At 41.2% G+C, this 14,794-nt stretch overlaps 1 protein-coding gene across 1 annotated transcript; it reads right to left on the reverse strand.

Annotated features, from left to right (window-relative positions):
• Positions 1-4,789: 4,789 nt before the first annotated feature.
• LOC311156445 (uncharacterized protein) lies at positions 4,790-8,857 on the reverse strand. The gene is made up of 3 exons (XM_084210366.1): positions 8,689-8,857; positions 5,808-5,954; positions 4,790-4,924 (listed from the first exon to the last, which is right to left on the reverse strand). Exons 1-3 carry the CDS (start codon positions 8,834-8,836, stop codon positions 4,896-4,898), a joined length of 324 nt encoding a protein of 107 aa, XP_084066492.1. The 5' UTR covers positions 8,837-8,857; the 3' UTR covers positions 4,790-4,895.
• Between the last annotated feature and the right edge of the window lie 5,937 nt (positions 8,858-14,794).

The raw sequence follows: 14,794 nt of genomic DNA on the forward strand, positions 1-14,794 counted from the left end.
TGATGATGTTTTAAATTATTGTGTATTAAAAGGGAATTATTAGCTGTGTCTCTTTAATGTGTGGGGTTCTCAGAAAATAGACCATTGTGGGCAGCCAGCACAATTTCATTGCTTTTCACAGCAGTTAGAACTTCAGTGCCATGAGAGCCCACACAAAGAGCGCTGGGCACGCCTCCTCTCCCGAAGAGGAGAGGGACTGAGCTGTGTAAGGCAGCCCCTGGACACTCAGTCATGGGTTTGAAAGGGATGTGCTGGGCTTGTTCCAGGTTTCTGGTCCTGTGGTCAGTCTTGGATCACTGGGTCAATCCTTGAGGAGATGCAACTGGAGCACCAATTAATGCAGTGCTGGAGGGGATCTGTTGGGCTGTAGGTGGAGACCCTGCCTCTTCTCCCAAGGCTTCCATGACTTTAGGGGTGGTAAATAAAGTCAGAGAGGCTGTTTCCTTCCTTAAGACATGGGGAGGTGCGAAGAAGACACCAATTTCAAATGTGACAGTCCTGAGGATGCTTGAAGAGCAGGGGTGCTGTGCCCACAGTGGCCTCCCAGCCCTGCCACGGACACGGGGAAACGTGCTGGCAGCAGGAACAGTGCCAGGGTGGAAGGGAGAGACCGTGGCTACGAGGAATGGGAGTGAATGCTGTTAAACAGAGCATAATGTACAATGTGTATTTGAAATTAATGAGGCTTGCATGTCTTCAAAATGCATTTTAATATTTAAATTGCTGCAAAAGTAAATTATTAAAACGGAGTGTCCATGAATTATCACCCTTGATCACCCAAGCTGCAGTACTAGAAAATGAGAAACAAAGAGTGCCTAGGTCAGTGAGGTAAAGGAAAGGCTGTCCCCTTTCCATGTTGAATTTTTTACACTGTCAGATCCCCTCTTTTCATTCCTCTTCAGCTCTGGGAAAGATGCCTTAGGAAGAAAGTCTTAAAATGGGACCCAGATCAGGACCAAGTATGTAACTGAGAGATTTTGGTGTTCCAGCCGCCAATATCCATGTCTGAGGGAACAGAGCAAATCCACACACATAAGTGTATTAATTCTGGCGTTACACAGAGGAGAAACAGCTATGTCAGGACCTTCTTCTCATCTTCCCTACCTCCAGAGGAAGATCAGTCCAGCAACTATTTCTACATCCCCTCCCAAACAGTGCAAGAAAAGAGGGTTTTATTAAGTGCTCCCAGCTTTCTAGGGAAAAAGAGTGTCTGAGCTTCCTCCCAGATTTGCAGGGCTCCTGCTCTATGCACACACTGTGAGAAAACCAGAACAAGATGGTGAGAGGGCATTTCATTGCAGAGAGCTACTAGACCTTGGATCTCTCCCCTCCTTTATTGGAAGAATCCTTGGACAAGGGACTAGTCTTCTTTCTTCTGCTTGCAAGAGCAGGGCTACTGATGGGTCCCTCATTGACACAAGGAGTAAAGGCAAGCCCCAGGAAATAACAAAAATATTTTGGTATTTTTAAACCTGGGCTTTGTCTTACACCCTCTCCACCAAGTATTTGTGAGAATTTCATAGAACAAGACGTGAAGAAATCAATAGAGGAAACAGCATCTGAACCACAATGCAGGCATTTAATGTCTCCTTGTGCATTAAATTACCCAATTAATGTTTCCTGTTGCCTTAGCCTGTTCTAATAAGGCTTGACTGTAGCTTATCAGCCCCTAATCTTCTAAATGATGAGCAAGAACTGCAGCTGGATTTACAAGAGCCTTTGGGGCACAATACCAAACTCCCAGAGTGACAAAGATCCATCCTTGGAATTATGCTTATTAGGGTTTCTCATTCATTATCATTTACTTCACACAGATATCCACTAATAAGATCCTATTGACTTTATTATTTATTATTTATTAAGTACTATTAAAACAGATCCACTGGACAATCAATTTCTGTGTACAAATAATTCCTCAATTAATAAGCTTTTTTGTTGCATAAAAATGTCATTTCAGATACCAATACTTTGAGTTAACTGAGTTTGCCTACTATGTGGGCTTATTTTTCCTGAAAGGCTGCTATACAGTTTAGAATGTTTTGGGGTAAGAAAAATTTTTCCAGAGTAACTGAAAGTAATTTTTATGGGCTGTGTCCATGATTTAGCCAATTAGAATAAAGAGGTTGGGAAAGAGTGGTAAGTAATGAGTAACTAACAGGGATAAATGATTTTTAATAGACAATGGCAATGTCTTCAGAATGATAAATACTTTCCTGTTGTATTATAAAAAATAAATAAATCTATTTTACTAAGAGAGACTTCTTATGAACTGTGAGGCCAGTTGGGGGGAGGAATAGATTCATTTAGATAAAATGCTATTAAATTGCCTGCATAGTGTCCTGTCAGACAACTATTGATCTCATCCCATGGGAGAAATTGATTTCTGTGCAGAGAGCTATGTGCTCTCTGCAGTGCCTTGCTCCAGTGCTATTGCTCTGCTAATCACACGCTGCTGCCTCTTTTCCTTTCTTCTCTTTCCATCTATTTGTTGTGCAAAGATTGATTGAGAGACATGAAGGATTCCAACTGCAATATTTGTTGTTTTTTGACCTTTCCAATTATATTCTGTTAAATATGTAAATAGTTAATCTGTAGTTCTGTACAGAGGAATTAGCTGAAGCTGTCTGCAAGGAAGGCTTCCAGGGGGATGCTTGTACCTTTGTTCTCCTGCAGACCTATTAGAGCTGACTCACTGAAGGGATTTTGAATGCAGCTGAGAATTCTCCCTGCTTTGGCAAAGCTGTCTAGGCTAGTTCTCAAAACAAGATTTAAAGGTGGCACAATAATTCAAACTTTTAACACTAGAATTACGTAAAATCTGAAAAGTGAAATGATAGGTGATTAAGCATCCTTGCTTTGGTTTCCTTCTTCTAGGCATAAGTACCCTTTGTCAGATCTCATTACTGTGAGTCATTTTTTAACAAGATAAAAATACCTGAGGTCAAGTAATGACAGCATTAAAGTTGAAACACACTTTTAAATCTCCCCCTTTTGAATAAGAAACAAGGTCTTTAATTGCCATGAAATGGTCACACATTGTTTCTTGGGTAAGTTTGTCTGATGAGTTATGTATGTACTTGACTTTTTCTACTATTTCTTGTCATTCTTACACTGGTTTCATTCTTATGACTCATTTATCATCATCATCATCATCGTCGTCGTCATCAGTGCTAACCAATTGTTTGGATGTCAGCTTATAGGGATCAAGGCCCCTCCTTTTCTCTGGAACCATAACTTGGCATTTGCACATAGAGAAAAACTTCTGAATGGGAAAAAACCAGGATAGACCTTCTGGCTTCAAATCCTGTCAGTGCTAAGGGCATAGAGGGGAAAAAATATCTGCTGTATTTTAGTAGTCCCAGGCTGCTGCATTACACCTAGGAAAGAAGGCATAGGATGGATCCCCCTGGAAGATTTTCAAATCTGATGGGACAAAGTCCTAAGCAAACAAGTCTAACATTAAGGTTAGCCCTTCTTTAACAGAAGTTTAGATTAGCTAACTGGCCTCATTCTCCTCACACCAAGGTCTCTATGAAATTTAATCATTCTATGATTTTATGAATTCAGGTCCTGGTTACATTTAAACATTTGCCTAAGATAGCTCCTTGTTAGGACATCAGCTCTAGCCTATGAAAGGAAGCCCTTGTTTTTCAGTTGCCTTTTAATGCTTTGGGCAGCACAGCAAGTGAAGATACATTTCTTCTCTTCATTAGTCTCTCCTCCATGCAAGCATTTCACCACTTGACATATAATTCAGCTTTGCTTCAACCTTGGAGGAGGCAAACGCTGCCTTCTCACGTGCGTTCTGGAAGTGCCCAGGCAGCAGGGAGAAGTCCATATCCAACAGCATAAGGTGCATGGGAGCAAACACATTTCCCAGCTGTGCAGAAATGCAGCTGAGATGGGAATGCTCAAGCAGAGTGACAGGAGTCATTGCACAAGATCACTGACTGCAGCTCCCCAAATCCAGCCCCTCTAAACTTCTGGCCTGAAGGCGTGACATTCTCTCCCTCTGTCTTGGAGTGGAGGAAGGGAAGAAGAAGCTGTGCTGTGTGGTTTTGTTTGAAATACAGAGGGAGGGAGGTGATGGGGTAGGAAGGATGAGGAGCCAGAAAGACAGAAGGAAGATGAAAGTGTGGGGTAGTTTGTATGTGGGAATTTGCATAGGGGATGCACAATGTTGTGTGCATTTGGTGACACATCATTGCATGAGCATATATGAAGGAAAGGAGTCAGGTGTGAGGAACAGCAAAAAGTCCCAACAGTGAGACCAGGATCAGAAAATGGGCTCTCTTCCTTACCTGTTCACACCTATCCTAAGTTTGCAGGGGAAGTTTCAGTCTGATTGGGACCAAGCTGACGCCTTGCTGCAAGCAAACTGTGACTAGAAATTATTGTGACAGGGACCTTAAAAACTCTAGAGGTATACAAAAATCAGTCCTGGGACCTGTTTTTGTTTGCCTATGTGTCTCCTTTATTAAGTAGAATTTAATTTGATAGCCTATTAGAAGTACATCTAGAAGGAACTGCCCCTTACTGAGTGTTTCTATGCATCTCTCTCACAATGAGGTGACTTTTGCACTGTAATTACTTTTTGTAAAATAAACATAGCAAGCTACTTGCAATTGAAGAGTCTAGTGTTGCTAAATCCAGGATTTTCCTAAGGCAGCCTCGCAGTCCAAGTACCCTAACTTCCATTCCCTTGTGTTTGTCTGTACTTCAGAGAATATTTAATCAAGGAAAGATGCAAGAATCTATCATTTTAACAGACACTTTATTTGTGCAGTGGAAGGCTTTGACTTTCATAACAGGGAGATCATGGAAGGGGAGAAATTGTCAAAGCTGATGGTGAAGGATGAACTGCTTGCAGGTTTGGACTGATGATTTTCTTCTATTCAGCGTCTTCCTCCTTTTCCACCCATGGCTAAGAAGAAATGCAGAGAAATTGTGAGGACAACAAAAAGTGAAGTTGCAGTACAGAAAAATATACAGACCATAAAAGCATTGGCTACAAACCTTCCCAGGTCAGAAATCAAAGGTCTCTGTTACTATTCGAAAGACACTTTTAGAAATTAAGAACTTCAATCCTGTCTCCAAGGCTCTTCCTAACCTCACAGGATCCCACTAACACAATTAGCATCCTTACTGATGCAGTCAGGTATGGACTAGGCTCTCTCATAATTTGGTTTGCTTTATCTGGTCTGGGTTGCATCAAACTGGCAGAGTGATGAGGGAGATTTCTGTTGTTCTCTGCTTTGAGCTGGTAAGTGCAGGCAGATTCCTGTGGGTTTGACCCGATGAATTTCCTTTAAAGGCAAGAAAACTAAGCTGTTCTGAAAGGCCCCCAAGAAGTAGACTGATGATTCCTGTCTGTCAGTCTGGTAACTCCATTCTCATGGGTCACTGTTTTTTCCCACTATATCTGCTTTGCATGTTCAAGTGTGGAGCCCTTGGTTTAATCCTAAATTTCTAATTGAAAAAGAACTATTGAACTGCCACTGTGGTGCTGATGAAAGCATAACCTAGAAGTCCATTGGGCTTTTTTTTCTGTCATTGTGTTTCAGATTTTTGACTCTGCTGTCCACTCATACCTGTGCAAGTTCGTGGCATTTCCACTAATTCCCTGGTTTTATCTTCCCACCAAGTTTAAAGAAACAAACAGTAGAAATATTGTTTCAAATACAAAGCAGCCACTCCGGTTACTTGCGTCCCTTCATCTAGTAAATGTACAGTAAGTGAACTGAAGTATTGCTGACTGCTCAGAAGTCATTTGTTCATTCATCTTTATCAAGAGAACTCTCACTTACCAATGGACTGGACAGTGGAAGTTGTGCCTCCCCTGGGAACTCCACCTCCATGAGCTGTGGCCTCCCTGGACATTGTGTCAGAGGCCCTGGAGCCACCAGAGATCCCGCTGCTGGTATAACCTGATGAGTGGGTTGTGCCCCTGGCACCTAGGACAGTTACCAAGGACATGTTACTGACAAAAAAGGAGAGAACCTTACAGGACAATTACAAACTATTGGGTTTTAAAACAATTCAAGGGTGGCAAATGTGTCAAAATGCAAGGTGACTGCTGATGACTTGACTTGTTCTGTCAGTCTACTGCTTTTTTAGCTGCCACTTTGGGGAAAGGATATTATCAGTACTATTGGGGAGCCCCCAGAACACCCCAGAACCCTCAGAAAATTTATGGCTCTTGCACAGGCTGTTTTTGATAAACCTGGATCTCCGAAATAGTTTCAGCACAATTTGCCTCTGCTGAAATTGCACTTTTCTCTGGAGCTGTCTGAGGACTGTGGAACAAACTTCTGTAGAAACTAGGAATTGTTGCACTTTCTGTTCCAGGTGATGAACATGCTCCTTTCACTCCACTTTCCCCCACATAAACCTGTAATAGATACCTATAAAATTAAAGTGCCACAAGCTGTGATAGCCAGTGGCAAATTAATATGTATATCTTCACCTCAGTCTAAATAAACCCCAAGCAAAACATTCCTTTGCAAACTCTTCTTCTCCTGGGAGAGGAGCAAAGCATCAGTGACGACAAATGTTAGTGATAATGCTTAAAGCATTCCTGGAGGATGCTCAAATATTTGGGTGATGAGCTTGTTATAAGATCTTCTGTAAAGTGACACTGAACAATACTCATGCCCCACTGCAGAATCAGCCGCTCCTTGGAGCACGTTTGTTCTGGGGGGAGGAAGGGTTACAGTCTGAATGAAAAGGTTAAGAAGATGTGTTTGGAGAGATTTCAGTGAGCACCTGCGGAAATGAAATCAGGCCCTTTTCGCTCTCAATCAGGCAAAGAATGTGTGGCAAGCTCTCCTGCTGCAGGGAGCCAAAGCTCACACCTGTCTTGGCAATGTTACAGAGCTAGCATTTTCCACATGGATAAAAGCTCTTCTGGAGTATCTCCTGTCGGCATGGCTAAGGTTTCCTTGAGTCATGCAGACTTCTCTTCACCAAAATGGTGGTTTTCATAAAAGACCACAGTAACACAGACATTGCAAAAATAAAACTAGGTGTAGTTAAATGCTTATTTTGCTTCTGTTTCTATTCAAAATTCCCAGTACACAGAGAGATAGAAACCTTCAGTGTTTTAGTTTAGAACTGGCAGCTTCATGCTCTCTATAGGGCATCTCCACTGAAGAGTTTGCCACTGGTTACGAGTGTGCTGTACCACCCTGGTCTGTAACAGAAGGCACTTTGTGCAGCACTAGAGTGAGCAACTGGCATCTCCACGATACCAGGATTTCTGCTGCTGAGCCAGTGTGGTGCCTGAGAGCAGCTCTCCTCTCTGCTTTTCACTCTCTCTATCCCCCTCCTCTCCTGACTTTCTCTCATCTTCTCTCCCTTAGCTGCTACTATTCCTCAAGCTCTTTCCTACTGAATATTCAATAAACACCGTATTCAGCAACCTATACTCAAATCATACCATGTGAAAATTAAAAAATGCCTCCCAGGAGTCACATGCAGTATGTCTCTGAATGATCCTTGTGTCACCTATTCACTCACTGTCTAGAGGGCCTCACTCCATGAGTAATATGTGCAATGTAAATCATATCTTAAAAAAATCCAACTTATTTCCTTTCAATCAAGCTTAACTATTAAAAGATATTAAGAGATGCCCTGAATCTGAACCCTGGCCATTTCACCTGGTAAACCACCCATTTTATGGCTGGAGAAGTCACATTCAGCTCCATCCTTTGGATTTCTACCTGCTGATTCTGGAAGTAGTAGACCAGTGGTAGACCAATATGGCAGAGAAGCCCACCTGTAATCAGCCTGCTGGCTGGCAATCCTCTGACACATGGGACATGTGGGTCTGAGACTCCGAGGGCAGAAGGGGTTTGGAAGCCTTTATCCGAGGTCAGAGAGCCAATTCTGAGCTGCTGGGTAAAGCAGGATTGCACAGGGCACTCTGTTCTGTGGAGGCATGCCTGTTCAGAGGATCCCTGCTGAACCAGGTCACACAGGCAGGTCTGGCAGGGAGAATACCTTGTGCACAAATCCCATGGGATCTGGGGTTCAGCAAGTGCCAGGCTGGTAAGAGTCCTCTGGGCAGGGACTGCTCCCAGCCAGCAGCAGAACAGCAAACACCTGCAGAGTTAGCTCATGTGAAGGGCAGCTGTGCCTTATTCTAGCACTTAGATAGGGGATGTCATACATCCCCTTCATGAATTCGTCTCTTGGACTGCCACTAATTTCTCTCCTCTGCAGAATTTGCATAAGGTTTCAGGAGTTCTCCCTGTATGATGTGTACGAGTAAAGAGCAAGGGAAATCTGGTAATGAATATGAAATATAAATTGCATGATCCTCACAGATCATGATCTTGCATAAGTGCATCATTGCTTGTTGTTATCATGACTCTTCATATTTTTGGTGATTCCTGGCAGAATGGAGAGATGGCACAAATTTCAAATAAACACTGTCCAAAACCTCATGAATACCACATAGGTATGTGTTCATTCATGCATGGTATGCACACACACAGAAAACACCCCCAATAATATCCTGCTCATAGCACACACTTGAAGGGAGGAATCTTCTTTCTTCAATGCCATACAGAAATGTAGGAGAGAAGAGATTATTTGGCAAGCTTATTTTCAAGGAGGAACAGCTGCCTGATTCTAGGCACTGAACCGCAAAACCACACACAGAGTCACACACAGAATTGCTCATACCCATTTCCTGGAGAGTAGAAGTGGGGCCTCCAGAAGGCACACCTCCCCCAGAGGCTCTGGCTTCTTGGGACATCAGTGATGAAGCAAGGGATCCTCCTGTGATCCCAGAGGGAGTGAAGCCGGCGTTGCGGACGTTCCGGTCAGCCATGCTGCTTTCTGCTGGTGAGAATTCCAGAGAAGCTCTCAGGGACTGCTCAGCCCTTCTTTTTATACACTCTCCAGCTGACAGTGAAGAAATGAAACTGCTGCCATGATAAGGAAGAATAGAAACTGAAACTTATTCTCAGCCAGGAAACGAAACTGAACTTTATCAATAGGCCTTTTTGTTGCTGCTGCCACGATGGAATTTAGGCAAACCAAGTAATTTCCTTTTGTGCTAATAAAACAAATTACTAGTGCAGGAGTCATTGCTTGGCAACTGAAGCAGCTGAAAGCTTTGCTTCTTAACTCTCTTGCACTGCACACTATTGCACTGAATTGCAACTGTAGAAGGTACTGCATTGTTTTAAGGATTCCTACAACTCTGAGTAAAGACAAGAGACAAAAAGGCAGTGAAGTGGTGGCATGCAGAGACTTCAGGTGGGTTGGTCACCACACCCAGAGTTCAGCTGTGGTACAGCTATCCCTGAAAACACTGGTTCACACAGAGCTGGAAATCAGAACCCAGCTGACAATGGATGGTTGGAATTAATTTCTGCATGGAAGGAACCGTGAGGGGACCTTGTGCCATATGAGCAGATTGACAAAGGTGCTTTGCTCTTCTTCATGCAAGTCCCTCTAAAGCAGAGCCTCTGCCTTTAATGAACAGGCCTTTGCAAATGGCACACATACCTTTATCACAGCCTTTCCTAGCCAGGAGTTTAAATAAGGCTCATTAAAAATCCATGGACCTCCCTTAGGTAAAGAAGAATATCTGATTAGCTCACACTACTACAGGAATGGTTCTCAAAGAGGGAATACACAGAATAAAACTACAGTGTTTTCACAATAGTGTGATATCTGTATCTTGTACATGGTGGGTTATAGAGCTAAGGCTATGAAGCCTGTTCCTCTCCCCTTATATGTGCTATTTATCTGAGCAGTGGGATATCTGGCCCACGTACCCCTAAGCAGCAGTGATCTTTTAACTCTTCTCTTTCATTCACCTTTTCTTTGATTCATGTATGTTAGTTTCCTTAATTCTAATGTCAGTTATTTTGTTTTGTATTCGGCTGCATTAGGTCTTCTGTAATTATGATGTATCTTTAACCCATAATTTCTCGGGTTCCTCATTTATCATTTTAATTACTTAATGTTATAAAATATCTAAAGTTGAAACGTAAATGCAGGTAAAAATTCCACATAAGAATAGGACAGTGAATGCTACAGGCTTTCTTCAAAGTCACAATGAAACCAAAAATGTCAGTTTCTTTGTACATATTGCTGCAGAACCCTCCTTCAAAAATAGTAAAATCTTTCAGTGTTTTGTTAATATAATTTATTTAATATTGCAAACAGCCCATTAGGAAATGATGGTAAAGTCTGGCAAAGCCAAGGAAAATGAAGGCTTTACAAGCTGCAGAGACTCTATATGAAGTGACAATTTATTCAGTCCTAAACCACAAATCATAATGGACACACACAAAGTTGTTTAACTAAAAATAATTAAAACTAGATATAATGAAAGTTTTATTGCAAAAAAAAAAAAGGTGTCTCAAGGTAATTTAGATTGGCAGAGACATCAGAAAATAAGCAAGGAAAGAAGAAATTACTAGAAGTCTCCTTAAAATAAGATGAAGAAACTCAGTGTAATAAGAAAAGGAAAGCCGCTGGAGGGATTCAAGGGAAGCCTTGGACTCCACCCTACAAACTTGCCCAATGATTTGGACTTTTGGTTGTATCTGCCTTATCATCTCTGGATCTGCTGTGCTCACCTCCCTTGGTGGGACAGCACCTTGCTGTGCCCTGGCAATGCATGACATTGACAGCACAGCCTCCAATTTAGAGAGACACAGTGTCACTGCTGAAGTGGGGTTGGGAACAAGAACACAGTTCTTGAGCCTGCAGCTTCCAGAGGTCCTCTCTCTCTCCATTGATTCTTCCAGAAAGGTGTGCTTCTCCTTTGACTGAGCAGCTTCGTGTGAGACATTTTCCTAAATGGTTTCCTACCTTTATTTTAATTATTTTTTGTGCTTTGTTTTACTGGCATTTATAGTTAGGAAAGGTGACTGCCAAGATATTAGGCAAGTGTAGTTAATGTTCAGCCGTGTTTTCAAGGAGACCAGCACAGAAGAAGCCAGGCAGCTGTAAGTCTTTGTGGACTATTTGTCAAAATCCAAGCAGTGATACTTTAAGAGCTAAATGGATACAACTTCTAGTTAAAGTATGGAAAGAAAGAAAAAAAAAAACCCAAAAAAAATCTGTTTTATCACAGAGCTTGGCATTATAACAGTAAATTGTACCTGGGAGAATATCTGGGTAAGTTATCTTCCCTGTTCCAGAAACTAAAAAAGGAGGTGGGTGTGGTGAGCTGACCTGAAAAGCATCCAGTGGCACTTCTAAGCCTGAGAGACCGGGGAGTCAAAGCCATGAATACCAAGAGTATGACTGCCCTTATTTTCAGTGTCACTACAATTTCTGTAGCTTTAGGTGCTGGAGCACTTGAATACAGAGCTAACAGTTTAACTGAGTTTCAAGTACAAATGAAACCCATAGGTGTCAAAAACCTAGACTCTGTGCCCTTTGAAAGGAATTGGAAAGCCAGAGGCTAGGTTGGAAGTACTCTGAAAATTTGAGTGGTGGGCATTCTTCTCTTCATAAATCAAAAAGGAAAAAAAGAAGGAAAAAAAGAAGGAAAAAAAGAAGGAAAAAAAGAAGGAAAAAAAGACGGAAAAAAAGGGAAAATAGGCTAAGATGAAAACCTCAAACAAACCAATGCAATCAGATCTCCAGGCAACTCTTCTATATTTGGCTTGGAAGGACCTTAGTGTCTTGTGTTTGTGGATATAAACTGATGTGTCTCTTTGGTATGTTTTCCTTGCAGTCCCCACGAGCGTGACACTTGGAAATATTTACCTCACAGTGAAGCTGGGCAGCTGATCAGAGACATTAATCTCTGCTTTTGGTAGTCACCTTTTTTCTTTCAATAATATGTTCATTGAAGTCACTTTTTCATAAACATTTTCCCATAAACCTCTGTTTCAAAAGCGATTATTCAAACAGCTTTTAAACAATTAATCTTTTGAAGGGTCTAATTGAAGGAAATAAACCTGTAGAGAATCTGACTGAACCAAAGATCTTCAGCATCCAAGATTATCTATCTGTCACCCTCTGACCTATTTCCTTTACACTACTTTTTAATTTTTGTAGCAATTATAGTGTATATGGATAATACCTATTAGCATATTTATGGTCATTGCTTCATATTTATTGTCTGCACAACTCATTAATCTTCATCTAGTGTGTGAGGCTGACAGCTCAATCTATTTTGCAATCTCTGGGCAGCAGCCATATCCAAAAAGCTTTTGTTTCCCTGTAAATAAACTGTGTTCAGGACCAGAGGACAATGGTACATCATGCAGTGATTGACACAAGCCATGGCTGCTAATCAAAAGTAGATTTTATTACCAGCTGAGTCAAGTGCATTATGGGGGCATTGTTCTAGCGCTGTCAGGGCAAGAGCATACGTAGTCAGTCACCTTCTCAAGATGGGCTGATTGTTCTCCAAGATTAGACAGAGTTGCCTTATTATCCATCCCAGACAACAAGGCATCTCACCCAAACAGACGCCTTTACAGAAACTGCCTGTACATTGAATTGATTTGAATTGCTAATGCATAATCTGTCCAGCACAGATGTGCAATGAATATTTGGATGTTGTTTTGCATGTCAGTTGAGAAGACTGAATGATGAGGTGATGATCGTTCAGTGATGGGTACTGGACATTTGCCAACAATTGAGTTTGAGCACTTTCCCTGACAGTAATCAGATCAGCTTCCAAAACGTCTTTTCTTCAATTCACTGACAATTTATGTTAGAAGATAATGCAACTCTCTCACAGTTAACACAGTTGGCAGCAATTTGCATTTTTTTCGTATAATTAAATTTTTCATTTCACCCAAGAAGAAATACATGCAAGCTGCCTATAACTGATACAGATATTCCAAGACACTTCCAAAGTATCTCTACCGGAATAAGAGGCCATCTAGATAGGCCAAAAATGGCAAAACTCTTCACAATACAGGTAGCACTAATTTCATTAATTATAAAGCCACATTTGCAGTGGAAAAAAATAGCAATCTTGCTATAAAGCCTTATTAGGTAAGGTCTCCCAAAAAACCAGTTAATTAAATCACATTTAAGATATGACCATTGTTATGCTTAGGGTAGATCAGCAAACACAATTATATTACTTAAAGATTTTCAGTGTCTGTGAGGATTGACATAGTGTAAAATAAGAACAGAAAAGAACCCCAAAAGACTGATATTGTGATATCAAGGGGCTGATTCGAGCTCACACAGTGACATCACATGATTCATGTGAATGTGAAAGAGGTCTTCATGTAGTCATAATCATAGAATCAAACAGAAATTTAGGTTGGAAGGAAGCTCAGGAGATCATCCAGTCCAGCCAGGGAATTATCCTGTTATTTGCTCAGAGACACACTTGGTTGAGTTCTAAGTATCTCCACAGATGGTGATTCCACATCTTCTCTGTAGAACTTGGTCCATTATTTGACCACCCATGCAGTGATTTTTTTCCCCTTGTGTATCTAGTCAAAATTCTGCAAATTATGTCTGTCGTTGTCCTTTATCTATGCACCTCCAAGGAGATGCTTCACCTTCTTCATATCCCTCATTATTAAAACCCTACCATTAGGCTATAAGTAGCTAAAAAGGTGTTGTTAGCTTACAAAATCAGAGCATTGTAGGGACACTTCTCTGATATCCAAGGAATTTTACCTTCTGACTTTATTTAGGTATGTATCTAGTGAATCTCTAATCATATAACCAATCACTTTTCCTCAGAAATAAATACTAATGCTTCTCGAGAACTTCTAAAGCTCTTTTTAGAATAGATAATAATTATTGCAAGGTCTTTATCTGTCTTTCAAAGGTAGAGAAGAGTACTCATGAGTGTGTAACATAGGGAAGGATCTCTTCCTTTAACTTATCAATCTTCTACTCCCCAATTTACTACAGCTCGGAAAAGGCTGGGAAGTGATTGACCCAGAAGTTTTATAACCCACGTCAAAAGGAAGTTTACAGGTGAGTTATATAATATTTTCATATATCATCCTTTTTCAGGATTAGGCTGCGTGTGTCTCATTTGGATTTTTATTATCATTTTCGTCTGCCAAAAACAATATATCATCATCCCTGCATTACAGATGAAACAAATTACAAAGTTGCACCGGTGGCCTTTTGGGGGCAGAACATTATAGTTTTGGAAGTTTTAATTTTGTGTGCTATGAAAAAGAGAACTAAACACATTTAACATCTATATGTGCTGCATACTCATATTGGCTGAAATTCTACAGAATTTCCAGCTAGAAATTCAGAAAAAAGCCTTTGAACAAGTAGCCTGGGAAGACTAAGTTTAGGCCTTAAATGGAGTTAGGTGGCAAAAATCTTATTAATGTCCATTTTGCACATCCAAATTCCAACCTGTGCTCTGAGGAGCTCCCTCTAAATGGATCATACACCACAGTGGCACCTCTGCTTTTGACCTAAATATTATGTTGGAGAGCTTAGTTACTCTTGACGTTGTTGTTTATGGCAGGACTCTACTCCATAGTCCAAATGTATGAAATGAAACCCTGCTCAAAGCAGACTCTGCAAAAGAGGGAGTAGTCCTGCCTTGAATTTCAGCTCAAGATGAGAGGCTTCACCCAGATCAGGACTCAGCCCTTCAAGAGCAGCACCATAGGAACCAGGAGCAGAAATACCACTCAGACATGGAGATATGTCCCATTTGTACTCTGCCTTCAAGGAAGTCTTCATTTTTACATTGGGCTTCCCACTGATTCTTTTATTTCTTATCCTGACCTGCCACATGCCTTTGACAGACTGAAATGGATGCTTAGGCATCATTCTCAAGTCTCCAAGGACAGTGGTACTTGAAAGA

Source organism: Fringilla coelebs (assembly GCF_963513975.1).
Source record: "Fringilla coelebs genome assembly, chromosome: 1".
Lineage (NCBI taxonomy): Eukaryota > Metazoa > Chordata > Aves > Passeriformes > Fringillidae > Fringilla > Fringilla coelebs.

Bases quoted from the DNA above. Each gene is read 5' to 3' on its own strand.
- LOC311156445 (XM_084210366.1), bottom strand. From the start codon at position 8,836: ATGGCTGACCGGAACGTCCGCAACGCCGGCTTCACTCCCTCTGGGATC. The intron at 5,955-8,688 runs GTATGAGCAATT...TAACTGTCCTAG, and splicing joins TTCTACTCTCCAGGAAATGG to GTGCCAGGGGCACAACCCAC. The intron at 4,925-5,807 runs GTAAGTGAGAGT...ATTTCTTCTTAG, and splicing joins TTCCACTGTCCAGTCCATTG to CCATGGGTGGAAAAGGAGGA.